The 18842-nt window shown below is 41.2% G+C and overlaps 1 protein-coding gene across 11 annotated transcripts in view; it reads left to right on the top strand.

The window, feature by feature from the left end:
• Nucleotides 1-18842, top strand: part of AMOT (angiomotin) — a 64145-nt gene that overhangs the window by 34788 nt on the left and 10515 nt on the right. For 10 of the 11 annotated variants that reach the window (XM_081566402.1, XM_081566410.1, XM_081566413.1 and 7 more), the window contains 2 exons: nt 13422-13571; nt 14314-14504. In XM_081566402.1, the coding sequence (XP_081422528.1) occupies nt 13422-13571; nt 14314-14504 (341 nt within the window). The remainder of the gene's footprint in view (nt 1-13421; nt 13572-14313; nt 14505-18842) is intronic. The other variant, XM_081566412.1, reaches the window with a different exon arrangement.

Here is an 18842-nt window from a genome sequence, read left to right on the forward strand (position 1 = left end):
TTGGAATTAGTAGGAAAAAAATAGCCTCCGTTATAAGATAAGTCGGAATCTTTACAAACTTGAGATTAAAAAAGAAAGTGTTCAGTTACAAAGCCTTAAGCATTCTGGCTATTATAGGTGAGGTGCCTCTCCTACTTTCATTCATTGCCTGCTTCCTCTCCCTCAGTAAGAATGTTCTAGTTCTTAAAGATCTTCTGACTTACAAATACCCTTTGAATTCTTTTGTGGGTGTTAACATGCTTGTTGGACATGCATTGTGGGCTCATACTTTTCTAATAGATGGTGCCATCTAACCTATGATGTCCTTTAACCTGAATTGTTTAATCGTTAAACTTCAGGTTGCATCAAGTTAGGCTAATGTTCTGCTTCATCAGTTGTCTAGATCAGAAATACTGCCAAGTTTCTTTTTTGAAAATGAAGGATACTTGTACATGCCTGGTGTCCAGGTCTTAGGAGCTTAGCACACCCTCTAGCTAGCCCTTCACTACACCTCATGTATTCCCTTCCTTTCCCTATTTGCAAGGAGATCACAGAGTAAATTACAGGACAGTGTTAAGACTGTGTTCTTTTAGAGAAGGGAAAACTGAGAGACCCACTGAGAAGTAGCTTGCTGGTAGTCACATGGCAACTCTTGACAGAGCCAGGAATGAAACTGGAATCTCATGACTCTTCATTCCCTAGACCCTGCTGCCTGTCTCCTCATCTGAATCATCCCTTGGTTCCACTCCCAAAAAGAAAATGTGGGCGGTTGTTCAGATTTAGTAAACCTCTGCATCTTTTAATTTAAAAAAAAATAATTGCTTTACTCATTGGGCCAGCCTTTTTCAACAGACTGTGGGAAGCTTGTCCAGACTGCTTTGAGATTGGGGTATATATACAGCCCACTGCTTCTCCAGGAAGGATGCCCATCCAGTTGGAGATAAACTGGGGATAAAGACTCTGCAGCCATCTTGGTTTGCAATGTCTGAGAGCTCAGTGGTAACTGGCTGTTAATCATGGAAATAACATACATGTATGGAGACGATGTTAATCTGTAGTTCCCACTGGGCAGCCCTCACTGAAACAGTTGCCTGAAATATATTTCTGGCTTCAGACTTCTGAGGCTTTTCTGGGCATTTGTTGCAGATATTTTTTGTCATTTTCCAGGACCCTACTCCAAAATATGTAGATTTACAATTTAAAGAAGAAGCTCTGAATATTGGGCTAGAATTGAATGATGGCATCTAGTGGTCAGAGATATTTCACATGAGCTCGTCAATTATAGTTAATTTTTTAGTCTTCATCCAACTGGTTGTCTCACAGAGTCTAGTTGTTGGGAAATTCTCAGTTGCTGTGGCTAGAGGAGGCAGGACATGTGACAGCGAGTGTAACCTGGGAGGGAGCCTTGTACCTGACGGAGTTGCAGAGGTAGAGGCCATGAAATGTCTTCCAGAATCTCAGGCTAGATCACCTCTAGCACATGTCCCGGCTTAAAGCCACGTCTCAGGGAAAAAATCCATGGATTCCTGTTTACCTTTTCATTTAAGTAGTCCATAAGGGCTAAGTTTGCTCCTGGGTGATGTTTGGCATATCTCCTCCACTATATTCAAAGGAAAACATTCCTTTTCCTTATCTTCAAAGACAGGAATTGATAACTGAAGTTTTGCTTGTTTTTGCTGTGACTCAGCCCCCACGAGGTCTCATTTTTCCTGGGGTAAAAATTTTAAGTAGAGCATTAGGGAGGTATTTAAGGTGTAAGTAGCCTTGGAACTAATCTAGTAAGGATTCTTCATTGTGATTTCTTCACAAAAATGGTGGACATTTCTAAATGAAAAAGAGTATTCCCAAACAAAAAATATATATCTATCTGTTGGAGGTGGCTGAAGTCAGGTCATGGTGGAAGGCAGAGGGATATGGCAGATGCCTGTCTATGGCTCATAGAAACAGATAATTTAGTCATGGCTTACAAATGGTACCATGAATTTTCCTTAGAAGTTCTTCCAGAGAAAAACTCTCTAGTCTACTTTGTAAAAGAGAATTAGGGAAATTTTCCCAAATTAAGCTTTTTTTTTTTCCCTAGGCAATATTTTCTTAGCCTACTAAGTGCAAGGTCACTGAAGTTTACCTATTCAGCATTGCATCAAGATGGTCAGGTTGACACATACTATATATTGAAGCATAATGTTGTACACCTGAAATGCATGTAATGTTACAAATCAATTATATCTCAATGGTATCACCTGCTTTACAGATGCAAAAATTGAAGTGTAGATAAGTGAAGTGACAGGAAGCCCTGTGAGCCCATTGACAGGTGGCTCAGTGGTAAAGAACTGGCCTTCCAGTGCAGGAGACATGGGTTTGATCCATTATCTAGGAAGATCCCCTGGAGAAGGAAATGGCAACCCACTCCAGTATTCTTGCCTGGAGAACCTCATGGAGAGAGGAGCCTGGCAGGGTCGCAAAGAATCGGACATGACTTATCACCTCAACAACAACAAATGAAAATAAAGATGGTCAGGGAACAATGAAGACTACTTTGATGGTCTGAAGACCCTTGCATCTATTCACATCTTTCTCTTTTACAACATCCTCATTTAGGTAGTTTCCCTGAAATCCATTCCTTCTTTCTAATCCTATTAAGTCTCTTGCCCATGACAGTCACTGTGCTCTAAGCTCTATACAGAAAGGGTCCCTTGGCCTTACAGAGAACTTTCTCCTGCAATCACAACCTCCTTCCTCTTCCAAGTTTAGCACAGATTTTCTCACGAACCCTGCTCTGCTGACATCAAGGGATATGGTATCTTGCTAGGAAGGGGATATCATTCCAAAGAGCAGACCTGTTTTTTGGTGATTGACTATAATCCTGCCTGCTTATGCAATACGCAGCTGGCCAAGGTAAATGGGGTCTTTCCATCCCTGCCCTTATCTTTCAGGACACATAGGTCCTATTGAAGTGGAGCCTCATTAAACTCCAAGTCAAAAGAACTCTGTGTCCTACAGCAACCATGATATTCTCACATTCAAAGAGACTTCCCTCTGCCCCCTACTAATTTGACCTCACTGGAGAGTTTCGACAGATGCCTGGCATATCCACTCACAAGGCTCAAGGCAGCCCAGGCTTCTGGCCGGCTGCTGTCTTATGATGATCCAGAGCGGAGCCACTGCTTGGGTAATTGTTTCAGGGATGGTGGGAAAAAGGCCCTGGCAAGATCAAAGAGGGAAGATGCTGCGGGTGGGCTGCTTACTGAGCAGAATGCACAGGAAGGGATAGAGTGGAATGTGGGAGGGCTGGCAGAAAGAGCCAGTGAGCCTTGTTCTTTGGCTTTAGGCTAGATTGACAGCCACAGAGATTCAGGGGCAAAAAGGGCCCAAGTGTTAACCTTTTCTCAACTGCAATGTCTGGTACAGATATTTCGATACTGCAGTGAAAACCCTTAGTGGTTGTGCGTTTTCCAGAGTCCTTTTGCCACTCCTCTCAGTTCTCCAAAACTAAATCCATGTTGTTTCATTTCATTTCCACCACCATTCTTCATGGCTCATATTTTCTCATTTCTTGATCCCCTGCCACTTATTTGACTTGCCTTTGGCTTTAGAGAGACATAATTTTCACTATCACACATATCCACAGGGCACCTTAATAGTCTCCTTCTTGCCCAATATTAGAGGAAGATGTCCTAGGGATAGACATTTATATGTCTCATCCAAAATAATCCTCAAACAATAGGTTTTTGCTGTGATAGGTAAAATTCATACAGTGGTTATAATGGATTATAAATCTGAGAGTACAAATTATGTGTGCATTGAGAGTATAGATAGGAATTAGATAAAATATGTATATAGCAAGAAATCTTCTTGAGTGCTCTGCTGATGGATTGTTGACTCATTTGAAGGATGTTTCATTTAAGAGGACTTTTTTCCGTATTTACGGGCAGCATGTTTTCTTTAAAGTAGGTATAGCTCCACTCAATATGAGAAATTATGTCCCCACTCCCAACATAGGTCGAGTTACTTCTCAGAGTTTGATATTCTGTTTTTCTCCTGATTTTGGCATTTGAAATTCCCAAACTAAAAGTCTTGTGTATTTTTATTTAGTCTCCTTAACAGAATGAACTCCATTCCCTTGGTAGCAAGTTTCTAGACGTGGTTTTATTTTTTACTCTGCAGTTCTTTTAATATCTACCAGTGGACCACAGCTTCTTGGCAATGGACACAGGCAACTTGCTAATACCAGGGTAATGTTACCAAATTGCTTCAGAGGGAACTCTTACTTGGAGCCATGTGCTCCTGGGTAAGACTAAATCAGATCAAATGGAAATCACTGGAGGCTCACGGAGCAACATGCAACATATAACTTAGTTGTATGAAGGAGAGGAGCAAAGAAAGTACATTTCAGTTGTGACATTTGTGATACTGTGAGTGTTCGGAGTTCTGGGAGATAGAAGGGAAGATAAAAAACAGATATAATGAAGGATGACCTCTGTGACACTGGACTTAGTGCTGTATTATTAGTCTGAATGTTCTTTAGTCATTGGGTGTGTGTATATGTTGGTGTTCATCTAGCTCATAATAGTCCACCCCCTCTGCCTATCCATATTATATATTTTTTATTATTTATTAAGACTACTTTTTTTAGGGCAGTTTTATGTTCACAACAAAATTGAAGGACAGGTACACAGATTTCATCATATACTCAGTGGTTACACACATGCACAGCCCGCGCCCCCCCACCATTATCAACATTGCCCACCAGAGTGGTACATTTGTCACAACTGATGAACCTACATTGACACATCATAATCACCCAAAGTCCATAGTTTACATTAGGGTTCACTCTTGGTAGTGTATATTCTGTGAGTTTGGTAAACATACATAATTACACATATCCATCATTATGGTATCATATAGAATATTTTCACTGCCTTAAAAACTCTGTGTTCTCAGTATACTAATGCATATATATGGAATTTGAAAGATGGTAACAATAACCCTATATGCGAGACAGAATAAGAGGCACAGATGCATAGAACAGTCTTATGGACTCTGAGGGAGAAGGTGAGGGTGGGACGTTCTGACAGAATAGCATTGAAACATATATATTATCATATGTGAAACAGAACACCATTCCAGGTTCGATGCATGAGACAAATGCTCAGGGCTGGGGCAATGGGATGACCCAGAGGGATGGGATGGGGAGGGAGGTGGGAGGGGAGTTCGGGATGGGGAACACATGTAAACCCATGGCTGATTCATGTCAATGTATGGCAAAAACCACTACAATATTGTAAAGTAATTAGCCCCCAACTAAAATAAATAAATTTATTTTAAAAAAAAGACTAGGATAAGATGCAAAAAAAAAAAAAAAAAAATCCTGTGTTCTGCCTGTTCACACCTACCCCTATGTATTTCTTTAACCTTTTGAAAATATTTCCAAATACTTAATATATCCCCACTGTGAACCTTGAAAGTTTCAATAGATTAGGAAATTAAAGTGCAGACAGATTATATAGTTGGTAATACATCTAGAAGAAAACCCAGATCTCTTAACTCCAAAATATCCCATATTATGCCTTGTCTACCAGTGAATAAATGGAGAAGGTTGATGATGAAATCACTTTCTTACAAATGACTGAGACAAATGGGTAGCTTTCAGGGCCCTAAAAGTAATTTTGTATTTAGCCATCCTTGAAAAAATACATTTGAAAGACATCTGCAGTTGTTGGAAGGAGGGAAGAGATGCCATCACGTGGTATTCATTTGCAGGGATCAGATTTTCCTGAGTCAGAAGGGGGTTAAGAGATCTGCCAAATGCTTGGGAATGGGTTCAAATTATTGTAGAAGTGTGATGAAAAAACATGATTGATTGAGCTCAAGAGTATTTGTCTTATTCTTCAATAGGTTGCCTTCTTGAAGTTCTTCCCCCCAATTTTATGATTCCCCTCTAAAAACTTAACTCTTAATAGAAATGACTTGAAGCCCTTATCTTGACTTTCCAAGCAAAGTAAATACATTTATGAATGTGTTTATTGTTTTTTATATCTTAGCGTTATAGCTAAGCTATGCTCTGCTCATTTTTGTTCCTGTATTTGACAGTTATTTAATATTAACTGGTCACCAAGAGTACAGTGAAAAATGAACTAGAATTAGAACCTAAGAGAGAGATGAAGGAAATCTCCAGCAGTGCTGAAGTGGAGAGCAAGTTTTCTCAACTTCAGCATTATTGACATTTGGGGCCAGATCATTCTTTAGTGATTGTGATGGAGGAGGCTGTCCTGTGCACTGTGGGGTGTTGAGCAGTATCCCTGGATTCCACTCACAAGTTTCCCATAGCAACCTACCTCCAGATCTCACAATCAAAAATGTCTCTGCACTTAATGTTCCCTGGGGACAAAATCACCCCCAGTCTAAAATCATTAGTATAGAGGTAAAAGAGTAAACTACAATAGACTGGACCTTTGAGGTACAGCAGGAGGTGACAATGAAATTGGAAGAGAAGGTGGGTCTAAAAGATCAAGGCAGAAAGTAAGAATGATTTAAGGAACCACATGAGGAGATCATAGGATTAGGGAAAGAAAGGGAAGGGGGAACTTTGACAGGTTTTTGAAAATTGGCCTTGGGTAAGAAAACTTGATTGAATGCAGTGAGTTCCCCCATTCACTGAATATCCAGAGGGAATCTGGTTTATGGTTTAAATGATGGATTTACCTGTCTTCTTCTAGGGGTCTATGGGTACTCGTCTCTAGACCTGCGCCACTTCTTGGCTTTAGAAACTTTTCACATGAACTTTCACTTCCTCAAACACTGAAGACATAGGAAAATAAGTCATCTAGGATCCTATGGAGCGTACACACCTTATATGTTCTGTCTCTTACATGTATATACGTATAAACTAAGGCAGGACCTTTATTTTGTTTTTACTCCAAGAATATGCCTATACAGAATTCTAGGATACCATTTTGTGTCTAGTCCTCTTAGTTACCAGTCAGTAATGAAGGTGAAGAAGGGAAGCTTAGATTCATAAAATGTTTGTGAGTTGAAAGAGTTTTAGAGATCATCCATCTATCCTAGTGTTGCTGTTTTTTTTTTTTAACTTGTTAAAACCTAGTGGGCAAGGTGTTCCTAAGGGAGAAAATTCCATATCCAAAGGCAGTGAGGGCTGAAATACCAGGGGCTCATCAGGAACTTGAAGTTATTATATTTAACCATGTTAAAGTGTCAAGTGTATTCGAATAGATGATGAAGTGACATAAGATGAGAAGCCCATTCTTTAGGGCAAACAAAGCACAAAAAATATATATATACAGTGGACCTTTGAACAACACTGATTTGAACTGTGTAGATCCATTTATATGCAGACTTTTTCAGTAGTAAATACTGTAGTAGTATACGATCCTCCAGTTGGTTGAATCCATGGATATGGAATTTTGGGTATAGAGGAACCACATATATGGAAGGCTGACGATAAAGTTATACATAGATTTTTGACTGCAGAGAGGGTCAGCTCCCCTAACCCCTGTGCTGTTCAAGGGTCAACTGGATATTATATATATCTTCAAAGATGTAACAGTCTCTCTTTTGAAATGAAGTTTTATATAGAACTGTCACTATAAAACACATAAAAGAGGGGACTTCCCTGGTGGTCCAGTGGTTTAGAATCTGCCTGCCTATGCAGGGGACACGGGTTGGACCCCTGGCCCAGCAAAATCCCACATGCCGCCGAACAACTGAGTCCATGCTCCACAAATACTGAAGTCCATGCTCTAGAGCCTGTGAGCTGCAACTACTGAGCCCATGCCCTGCAACGACTAAAGCCCTTATGCCGTAGAGTCTGAACATTGCAACTACTGAGCCCTCATGCTACAACTACTGAAGCCTGCATGCCTAGAGACTGTACTCCACAACAAGAAAAGCCACCACAATGAAACGCCCATGCAACACAACTAGCGAGTAGCGCCCCCCCTTGCCACAACTAGAGAAAGCCCATGTGTAGCAAGGAAGACCCAGCACAGCCAAAAATAAATAAAAGAGGAGCCACTTGCTACAACTCACCAATCGCAGGTGGCTTCTGAAGCACTCCTTAGAATGCTAGGACTCTGGAACAGTTTGAAAATCACTCTGGGGGCAGGCACCTTATCTGTAAAGGATCAGAGAGTACATATTTTCAGTTTTGTGGAACATATAATTTCTTTTGCAACTGCAGCTGCTCAACTGTGCCATTACAGCAGGAAGACAGCCCTAGCCAATATGTAAATGAGTTAGCATGGCTGAATTCGGCCCACTGCTGACCATTTTGGTTTGCTGGCCCCCAAAACTTCTGGAGAAATATCAATAATCTCAGATATGCAGATGATACCACCCTTATGGCAGAAAGTGAAGAACTAAAGAGCCTCTTGATGAAAGTGAAAGAGGAGAGTGAAAAAGTTGGCTTAAAGCTCAACATTCAGAAAACTAAAATCATGGCATGTGGTCCCATCACTTCATGGGAAATAGATGGGGAAACAGTGGAAACAGTGACAGACTTTATTTTGGGGGGCTCCAAAATCACTGCAGATGGTGATTGCAGCCATGAAATTAAAAGACACTTACTCCTTGGAAGGAAAGTTATGACCAACCTAGATAGCATATTAAAAAGCAGAGACATTACTTGGCCAACAAAGGTCCGTCTAGTCAAGGCTATGGTTCTTCCAGTAGTCATGTATGGATGTGAGAGTTGGACTATAAGGAAAGCTGAGCACCAAAAAATTGATGCTTTTGAAGTGTGTTGTTGGAGAAGACTCTTGAGAGTCCCTTGGACTGCAAGGAGATCCAACCAGTCCATCCTAAAGAAGATCAGTCCTGGGTGTTCACTGGAAGGTCTGATGTTGAAGCTGAAACTCCAATACTTTGGCCACCTCATGAGAAGAGTTGACTCATTTGAAAAGACCCTGATGCTGGGAAAGATTGAAGGCAGGAGGAGAAGGGGACGACAGAGGATGAGATGGTTGGATGGCATCACTGACTCAATGGACATGAGTTTGGGTAAATTCCGGGAGTTGGTGATGGACTAGGAGGCCTGGCATGCTGCAGTCCATGGGGTCGCAGAGTCGGACATGATTGAGCAACTGAACTGAACTGAAAACCTCTCTCAGTTTTTACAAATGGAAGAACAGGGAAGGAAATTACCATTAAGAGCGGAGGTGGGACTAGAACCCAAGTCTCCTGATTGCCACCTTGCTCCTTTACCTTTCAATTTACTGTCAAATGGAAATTTCTGATGTGTTTGTACAAATGTGTGTGGTGGGGCAGGGAATGACGTCTGCCTAAGTGTCTTTAGTTGAACAGTACCTTTGACTATAGGTAAAGTATTTCTCGGACTTTCGTGGTGGCACAGTGGTAGAGAATCCACCTGCCAATGCAGGAAACTCAGGTTCAATCCCTGGGTTGGGAAGATCCCCTGGAGAAGGAAATGGCAACCCACTCCAGTATTCTTGTCTGAAGAGTTCCATGGACAGAGGAGCCTGGTGGGCTGTAGTCCATAGCATCACAAAGAGTCAGACATGACTTAGTGGCTAAGCAACAACAAAAATATTTCTCATAAAGCAGAAGTACCCTCCAAATTGTATCATTTTGAGAGAATATGGTGTCCTTACAGCTTCTAATTGTATTTCCAGTGAAAGGTCTTGCCCTCTAAAGATACGTGAAGCTCTGTTGCACAAGGGGTTTGAGGCCTCCTTGTTATATGCCTTCCTGGGGGAAAATGGCTATGTTTTTAATGCCTTAATTGATGTGATAATTAGAGTTATTGAGATAATGAGAACCATGTCAAGGCTATCTGGAGTGAATGTTCCAAGTTGAGAGGACTAGAGCATGTGCGACTTGGCATTAACTTTTTCTTTAAAACAGAAGAGCAGCTCTGAGTACTTTTTGTACCAGACACTTTACTAAGCACTTCATTTTTATCTCATTTGTTCCTTCTAGAGGTATACCGAATTATCATCATCTCTATGCTACTGATGAATGAGTAAATGGAAGTTCAGGGACATTAAGTAGCTTTCTTCAGATTTCATACAGTTAGTAAGTGGGAGAGCCAAGATTTGGACTTGGGTAGCCTGAGGCCAGAGCCCATGACCTTAGCCACTTTCCTGTATGGCCTCTCTCTTTACCTGGAAGGAACCACTGACATTTCTGATGGCATTGAAACGTGAAGTTGGGGACTCAGGATGTCTTAATTACTGAGCTAACATTTGAGGAGCTTAGCATATAAGATAAGTTTACAGAAGAGAGGCAGAAAAAAAGGGGGATTTACCATGATGAAGGTAAAAATAAAGTCTAGGATAATAGAGGAGTTAATAAGCCTAATAGACCTGTGTTATTTTCTGTGTATAGATGAGACCTAGAAAACATAGAATATGTAACCTTGAAGATTGCTGACTTCATTGAGTGCATCTTTATAGGGTCTTACACTGGTAGTATCCACTGGTAGTATCTAACAGTTGTCCTTTTGTATCCTAAATTATCTAGGGGTTAAGCATTTACTAGGTGATCTTGGTGTTTATAGGGCTTCCCTGATGGCTCAGATGGTAAAGAATCTGCCTGAAATGTGGGAGACATGGGTTCAACCCCCAGGTTGGGAACATCCCCTGGAGAAGGAAATGGCAACCCACTCCAGTATTCTTGCCTGGAGAATTCCATGGACAGAGGAGCCTGGTGGGCTACAGTCCATAGGGTTGCAAAGACTTGGACACGACTGAGCAACTAACACTTTCACTTTCTTGGTGTTTATGTTTGAGCTGCACTGTTTCTTCTTTTAAAGAAAGTAGAAGAGTTATGCCAACAATGGAGATCCTGGTACCTTATGGAAAACCATCCCGGTGGCAAAGCATAATGGGATTTTTCTTAGCCTGCTTGTGGAAGTTGTCTGACTTGTACAACTGTCTTCAGCCAACTCAGAAAACTCTAGGCCTTTATTGCTTTTCCCTTCCAGATGGTTGGCTCGGTGACTTCTACTGCTAGGGATTCCTTAGCTAAGACATTGAGGGTACCTTTCTGAAGAAAGACAGGGCATGGAGAAAGACACCTAGCCCTGGACTGCTTATTTTTAAGTTCTCTGAGCTTACATTGCAGTACTTTACCATCAAGGCAAGAACTGCATGCTATCTAACTTTAATTGCCTTTAAGTATAACTTCTGTAAGCCTCAGTAATTATAGTTAACATTCTCTGCATTAACATTGCACGGCTCCCCTAGGGCTTTCAGAGTGATTCACAAGTAAATGCATTCAGCTTTAAATAGCTCATCAGGACTATGGAACCCAAAAGGTGAAGGATAGAGGATATTTTCTGCTCTCCAATTATTCAAAGCTTAGCAAATAAGAAGGCAGGGGTATCCATGGCCTAAAGGTCTTGATTGCCCTAGTCCATGTTATTACAAATAGTCACATATCCCAGGAAAGAAAGGTTTAAGCTTATTAACAGAAAGAGAATGGCAATTTTTGTTTCCTTTATTTCCTAGGCAAAGGTCTAATGGATAAAAGCATTTAGACTTAAAACTCGCCTCAACTGGTTTACAAGGCTAGATTGAACTAGGCCTTGGAATGAAAGGAAATGTCAAGGAGTGTAGTGCAATTTTTTTGTTTTCCCAGTCACCTAGGCAAAGCATAACACAAGTCTGGTAGGAAAATAGAAGTTTTCTTCTACCTAGAGAAAGTTCAGCGATTCTGATTTGGAGAGAGCAGGTATGAGACAAGGAGAGGTTCCCAATTGGCATGTACCATTGTTGTCTAACTGGACATTCTAGAGAGCAGTGATTTGGACAGCCTTGAAGCTGTTGCCTGGTTTCTGCAGTGAGGGAGTCAGGTTGTTTCTGCTGTCTTGGCTCCAGCTAAATGGATGGGGGCAATGCTGGTAAAGTGGGTAACCTCTTACATTGCAGCTGTCTACCTAGGTATCTCAAGCGCTTGGGAATTTGTTGGAAAGCTAGAGTTGAACTGAATTCTTGAACTTCCTTTGGACCATGTTATCAATAATATCTTCACATTTAAATCTTTGTAGTGAGATTTCAGGAAAATAATAACAACAGATGTGACCAGCTGGAAAGAATTTCTGCTATAGAAAGAGTCCATGAGTTGATTTTATTAGCAAGAGAGGCACTCCCACAAGCATTTTAAGTATTAAGAAGCATCATCTGCTCATTCCTAACAATTTGGGAAGGTTGTACTTTCCCCTATCTTCTTAGATGTTGAGAGTCTATATGTTGTTGGTGGTGGTAGTGTAGTCGCTAAGTCGTGTCTGACTCTTCTGCAACCCCGTTGACTGTAGCCCACCAGGCTTCTCTGTCCATAGGATTTCCCAGGCAAGAATACTGGAGTGGGTAAGCCGTTCCCTTCTCCAGGGGATCTCCCTGACCCAGGGATCAAACCCACATCTCCTGCATTGGCAGGCAGATTCTTTACCACTGAGCCCCCAGGGTCTATATGCCTTCTTTTAAAAGCTCTAGAATTCTCTTCATTCCTTCCTTCTAATGGAATCAGGGATTTGCCATGATGGAATTTGCCTTGGAAGTTACAAGGGTACAAAGAACTCAAACTCTTAGTCCCAGCCTGCTTCATCTTTTGGTTTTGGTTATGGTTCATAGACTTGCAAAGAGGAAGAATTATATGTGATCTCATTTAGTCTAAGATTTGATTCATTATTTGGCATCTTTAGATATCTTTAAAGGTCCCAGAGTGAAAGTTAAGAGATTACAGTCCAATGTTATCAACTCAGGCTCATGAGTGAGGCAGAAATCGCAAATGACCTGTGTTCTTTTAATATAGAACTGGTGGGACAGTGCTGGTCAATGAAGAGACTTCTAGAAGACTTTTGAACTGTTGCATGGCACCTTCACTTTTGAGGGGCAGAAGTTTTCCAGGAGCACAGTAGTGATGACACTGAGTAATTACTAGGACTGTAGAGTTCAGAAAGACAATTCTGGCCTCCTTGTTGACCACCCTTTTCCTCTCACTTGAAGGGGAGACTGCTATATAAAGGGGTTTCCTTTCTATTCCAAATTAAACTCTTCTCCATGGGGAGCCCCCTTTCATTCTTTAGCATTCCCCCAATATAACAAAAATAAGATATTCCTCCCCCAGAATATTACAGTTTAAAGAAGGAAAGAGGTGAGGACATCTATAGATGAGAATCTTAGGAGCTTGCTAGCAAAGACTCTCTTGATAGAAATAGACTTGGGGGAAACATAGATAGAGGGAGAGATAAAAAAGAAGCTCCTAATTCCTATCTCCTGAGACATTCTCTGTATGGTCAACACAAGGCAGCCTGCTACTCATGAAGGATCTTCTTGCCATTCATTCTTTCCTGGAGCTGGACAGGAAGAGATGTAAACACAAGTCTGGATTTTGGGGGCTCTGTATAACTGACCCTGTTGTTCTCTTTCCTTCCATCTTGCAATTCTCCCAATCTGGATTTTCAGCTAAAGAAGAAGCAAGTGTATGTAGATAAGGTGGAAAAGATGCAGCAGGCTCTTGTACAGCTCCAGGCAGCATGTGAAAAGCGAGAGCAGCTGGAGCACCGTCTCCGGACACGACTAGAGAGAGAACTGGAATCCCTCCGAATCCAGCAGGTACGGACAATTTCCAGAAAGTGAGATGGCTCCTGATCGCCCATTTGTCAGATAGTGTCTGACCTGAGAACCAAAAACACACTCTTGCCCCACCTGGTCTTACTCCAGAGCGGCTTCCGATTGTAAAGACAGAGCCGGCTTCCATAGCTTCCTAGTGCAGCACAATCCTTAATAAGAGGTAAAGATGCTATACAAACAGACTTTGGGACATTTTAGGATTGGAAATGGTCTTTAGAGTCATTTAGCCATACATCTTCTCACTTTTTTTTTGGCCCCATGGTTGGCATCTTAGAACTTAGTTCCCTGACCAGGGATTGAACCCATACCTCCTGTAGTGGAAAGCTTGGAGTCTTAACCACTGGACCGCCAGAGAAGTACCCCCATCTCCTCAATTTCAGATGAAAGAAAATCAAGACCGAGGAAAGGGGGCATGATTCACTTAAGATCACACAAGTTTAGGGGAAAGGTAGAGATCAAATCTCAGATTTTTAATTTCTGTTTCTATGATCCACTTTCTGAGCAGCATGACAATTTGATACAGCAGGCTCCTTTTGTGATCCAGAGTCACATACTCAAGCCTAAGGTAGAAAGTCCTAGGAATTTCCCTAGCTTCTGAATTGGAGTCCAAATTGCTGTGACTTGGGCACTAATCCTGTCCAAAAATAAGGGCTGTTCAAATGGGACTTGGCCCACCATGGTCCTAACTCACTAATGTCAGAGGTCTCGGCATCTCCCCCAACAGCGCCAGGGCAACTCTCAGCCCACCAACGTTTCAGAATACAATGCCGCTGCACTGATGGAACTCCTTCGTGAGAAGGAAGAGAGGATCCTGGCCCTGGAAGCTGACATGACTAAGTGGGAGCAGAAGTACTTGGAAGAGAATGTGATGAGACATTTTGCTCTGGATGCTGCGGCTACTGTAGCTGCTCAGAGGTAAGTAGTTGGCTGGTAGAATCTCGCCATGAAGGGCAGGGGTGGTGGGAAAAACAGAAAAGTGACTGAGCGATAGTTTTTCCAGTGTCCCCCCCCCCATCATGTTGTGTTTCTTTTTTCTTGGTTTCTGCTTAAGTGTGTGGTTTTTAGTTTTTTTAATCTGGTTATACAGAGGCTGGGCCTTCCCTGGTAGCTCAGCTGGTAAAGAATCCACCTACAATGCAGGAGACCCTGGTTCGATTCCTGGATTGGGAAGATCCCCTGGAGAAGGGATAGACTACCCACTCCAGTATTCTGGGGCTTCCCTGGTGGCTCAGATGGTAAAGAATCCACCTGCAATGTGGGAGACCTGGGTTCGATCCCTGGGTTGGAAAGATCCCCTGGAGGAGGGCATGGCAACCCACTCCAATATTCTTGCCTGAAGACTCCCCATGGACAAAGGAGTCTGGTGGGCTACAGTTCATGGGGTCACAAAAAGTCAGACATGACTGGGTGACTAGCACCTCACAGCACATGCAGAGACTGAATGACTAGAGGCTGAGGGTCCGGGATTTGAAAATTCAAGTTACTGATGAACTTTCTGGACTCATAGTTCAGCTTTCCCCAGGAGCCCAAACAATTGTAGACGGGATCAAGTTGTGTACATCTTTTTCCCCAGGGTCTCAGGTTTTTTGAGCCACATGTGTAGGTTTCTTTGTTTAGCCCCAGGACTGGAATGAAAGCTTCTCCAGAGAAATGCCACTCCAAAACTAAATGTCACTCAGGAGTGGCTACTGCCATTTGATAGCTCTGGCTCCTCCAAGGTATGCCGAAGGTTGTACTGAACCCGAATCTGTCTGTGCCCTTTGAGAAGGTCTATATTTGAAGCCCACGTTCTCAGTGTCCCTGAGTTCATCGCATGTAAGCAGTCACATTCCATTTGGTAAGGGAGAGAAAGTGGCAGGAGGCTGTTTCCTTTTTTTTTTTTTTTTTGCCTTTTATGTGTTTCCTCTCTTCTCATTATAAACATTTATTATTGGTCTTTGGAGGACATTGTGCTCTTATCCAGTTTGTCTGTCTTGCTGCTGTTTGTAATCATCCATTGGGAAAGAGACAAAAACTAAATTTGAATCAGGAGATGGTGCAGATTGTTGGAGATACAGACAGAGCCATGGTCTGGAGTTGGGTAGCTAAGGCAGGCTATAGCATATTGCACCCAGATAGGTCTCTACACAGAAAGTTATTAAAAATCCTGGTGTTGTTTTAGCATTCTCCTAAATGCAGTAAGCCAACAGAGTCTGGCAGCGCTTGCCAGACTTGGGCTGGAATATGTGTAGAGGGGGCGGTGGATACATTTATTTTTGAGTCCTTCTCCTGCCAAATCAGAGGGAGGTCAGTGCTTAAAAGCTGGACTGGTGGTTTGTAAATCTATTCCCAGTGCCCCAGGAAGATGGCTTACATTTCTCTAATGTGATCTGTCTGTTTTCACATACCCCCTATAAGCCTGAAACAAATTGCCTATGTCTTGATTTTGAGGTCTTCGTGGGCTTAAGCTTACCTGTCTTTTTTCTTTCTTCTTCTGAGAACAGTATGCTCAGTACATGCCAGTGTAGTAATAGAGTGCACAGAAGCCCCAGCTATGCTGGAAGATGGTCAAGAAGTTTGTAGGCAGCTTAGAAGCAGAATGAAGTGTAATTTTAGCTGCTGGTTCCCAAGAAAATACCTGTGCCCACTATTTGTTCAGAGGTTGTTCAGAAAACCCTAATGATGAAAGGGAGATGAGGGCATTTTTGTCATCTTTGGGCAGAAACTTAGAAAGCTAGAGCTCATGAAGGTGTGCTGTGTGAGAAAATCTTGGTGCTGGGAAGTTTACTATTGAAACTGACTTCAGAATAGACTCCAGGTCAAAATTCAGGAAAGGTAGGAGGTTGTCATTTGGGGGCCTTATATAAAGAAACTATCCCTTTCCTGCCTCCTTGGAAAGTTTAGAATATGAGGAGAATCCCCTTTCAGATGGATTTCTTTCCAGAGTCTGTTGGCTCCCATAAAAGAGATTTAATTTAAATTGAATTCCTTTAAATCACCAGGTAGAAAGTTTCCATGTAATCACTATTTTCAGTAAAATGTGCATGCTTATCATTTAATGATAAAAAGCAGCCAGTTCCCACCTAGTAGGAACACTTTGTAATATTTCCCTGGACAAACATTCCATATCTGGACTGTGTACCTTTTGCATGCCTATTAATACAACCCACAGGAGAGATTGAGAGATTGTATTTGAATTCCTGTAAAATGAGAGAATTGGACTAGGTGATTCCTCCAGACCCTTATATTGCTAAGATTATACTATTTTCCAAATATTTGCATCTTATGTTCTGCCATGGAGATTGGTCTCCTTTTCCTCCTTTCTTTCTTTATGAGATTTCAGATTTGGAAACTGGCATTCAGAAAACTTTATTTCAGAACCTGTGTGCTTTTCTGCCTTCCCTTCCAACTTCTCTTGCCATTTATTTTCTCTCCAATGATTTCACTTTCCCTCCTCCCAATCCTTAATGTATTGACCAAGGTTCTGCTCTTTGCCTCTTTCTGTAGTAAAAGCCTTTGTATCTTATTTTCTTCCAGAATAACTTTTAAGTGCCTAGGCTATTGGCTGCAGATGGAAAGTGCTCAATATATGTTTGAGTAATAAAGGAAGAAAAGAAAGGACAAGAAATGAAAGAAAGACAGAAATGATTTCTCACCCTACAACTTAAATCCTTAAGTCTAGTGTCACATTGTAATGGCCTGCTTGGTTTCTGTGTATTCTGCTAGTATCCCAAACTTAATATATTCCTAATATAATAGCTCATAGGTAAATAATAGGTTTCACGATTAGGAAATGTTGCTTTGGTGGTGTCAATGGTAGTTGCAGAATTTTTTTCAATTGAAGTATTAGCTACATATTTAAAAACTACTCATTTTAAGTGTCTGGTTTGGTGAATGTTGGTAATGATATACAATAATGTAAGATACTATTGTATATGTATCCACCATCAAAATAGAAGGCACATTGTAAAGTGTCCTTATGCCCCTTTAACTCGATCCCTTCCTCCCATGCCTGACCCCGGACAACATCTGTTCTTGGTCATTGTAAGTTTGCCTTTTCTGTTGGGCAAACTTGCAACATTATCCAACATTGGGTTGACCAAAAAGTTTGTTTGTTTTTGCAGAAAATCCTGAATGTCATATTTTTAAAAAGGCCATATAGTATGTACTCTTTTTTTTAAATTTCTTTCACTCAGCATGATTACTGTGAGCTTCCTCGAAGTTAATGTGTATATTAATAGTCTGTTCCTTTTTTATTGCTGAGTAGTGTTCCATCACATGGATGTACCACACTTTATGCATTCACTTGATGATGGATTTTGAGATTGTTTCCAGTGTTTGGCCACTGTGAATAATAAAATACAGGTTTTTAGTACAAAAATAGACATCTGTCTTTTCTCAGGTGAGAAGACATTAGGTTTTCTGTTTATACCCATTCTGGCACTTTGATTCTATGAAGCATCTCTTGTCAAAGGGAAAGCTGTCAATGCAAGAAATCACATGTAGTGTTTACTATAAGATACTCTTCTAAGTGCTTTACAATTATTGCTTATCTTCATGATAATTCTTTGAGAGAAGTACTAGTTTTCATTCTACAGACAAGGAAACTGAAGCACAGACAGATGAAAGACTTCCCCCAAGATCATACTAAAAAGCAGAAGAACCAGGACTTAAATCTGCATTTTTGATATCTTAACTGCTATACTCTGCTGTGTCCCATATAGGATGATTTCAAAGGTGGTGAAATAGGGCTTTATCCCCTTTCGAGAGTTACTATTTGAGGTTTATTTAGTTTCTTAGACTATTATAAATAATCTCAATAACATAGCCTATATTATAACTTCATATTATTGTGTTCCTAAAGATTCCTCTCTATATGCCTAATGTAGATGAGGGAAATTACTAGCAAGTAGGAGTTCATCTAAGAAGAACCGATTTGGCAATGCAGATTTTTAGTTGTAGCTCACAAATGGTGATCTCTTTCTGAATAGCAGCAAAAAGATAAAAAGATAACACACCTGATCAACCATGTAACTTATTTCTTTGCACTTACTAAATCAGGTTGTTACCATTCTCCAAATTTACAGTGTTTATCAATTTTATTTGGGACCAAGTACATCTGGGAAAGAGGGAAGTAAAGAAATGGATAGCAGAGGGTAGAAGCTGGTCACACTCGTTATGCATGTCTACCTAATCTTGCATTGTGGAGACCTTTCTCCAATTCCTTTCTCGGTTTTTCCTCTCATTCTACCTTCTGTCTTAGTAATCTTGCTC

The sequence above is a fragment of the Giraffa tippelskirchi genome, chromosome X (genome assembly GCF_054371585.1).
Source record: "Giraffa tippelskirchi isolate mGirTip1 chromosome X, T2T-mGirTip1v1.2.pri, whole genome shotgun sequence".
NCBI classification, from domain to species: Eukaryota; Metazoa; Chordata; class Mammalia; order Artiodactyla; family Giraffidae; genus Giraffa; species Giraffa tippelskirchi.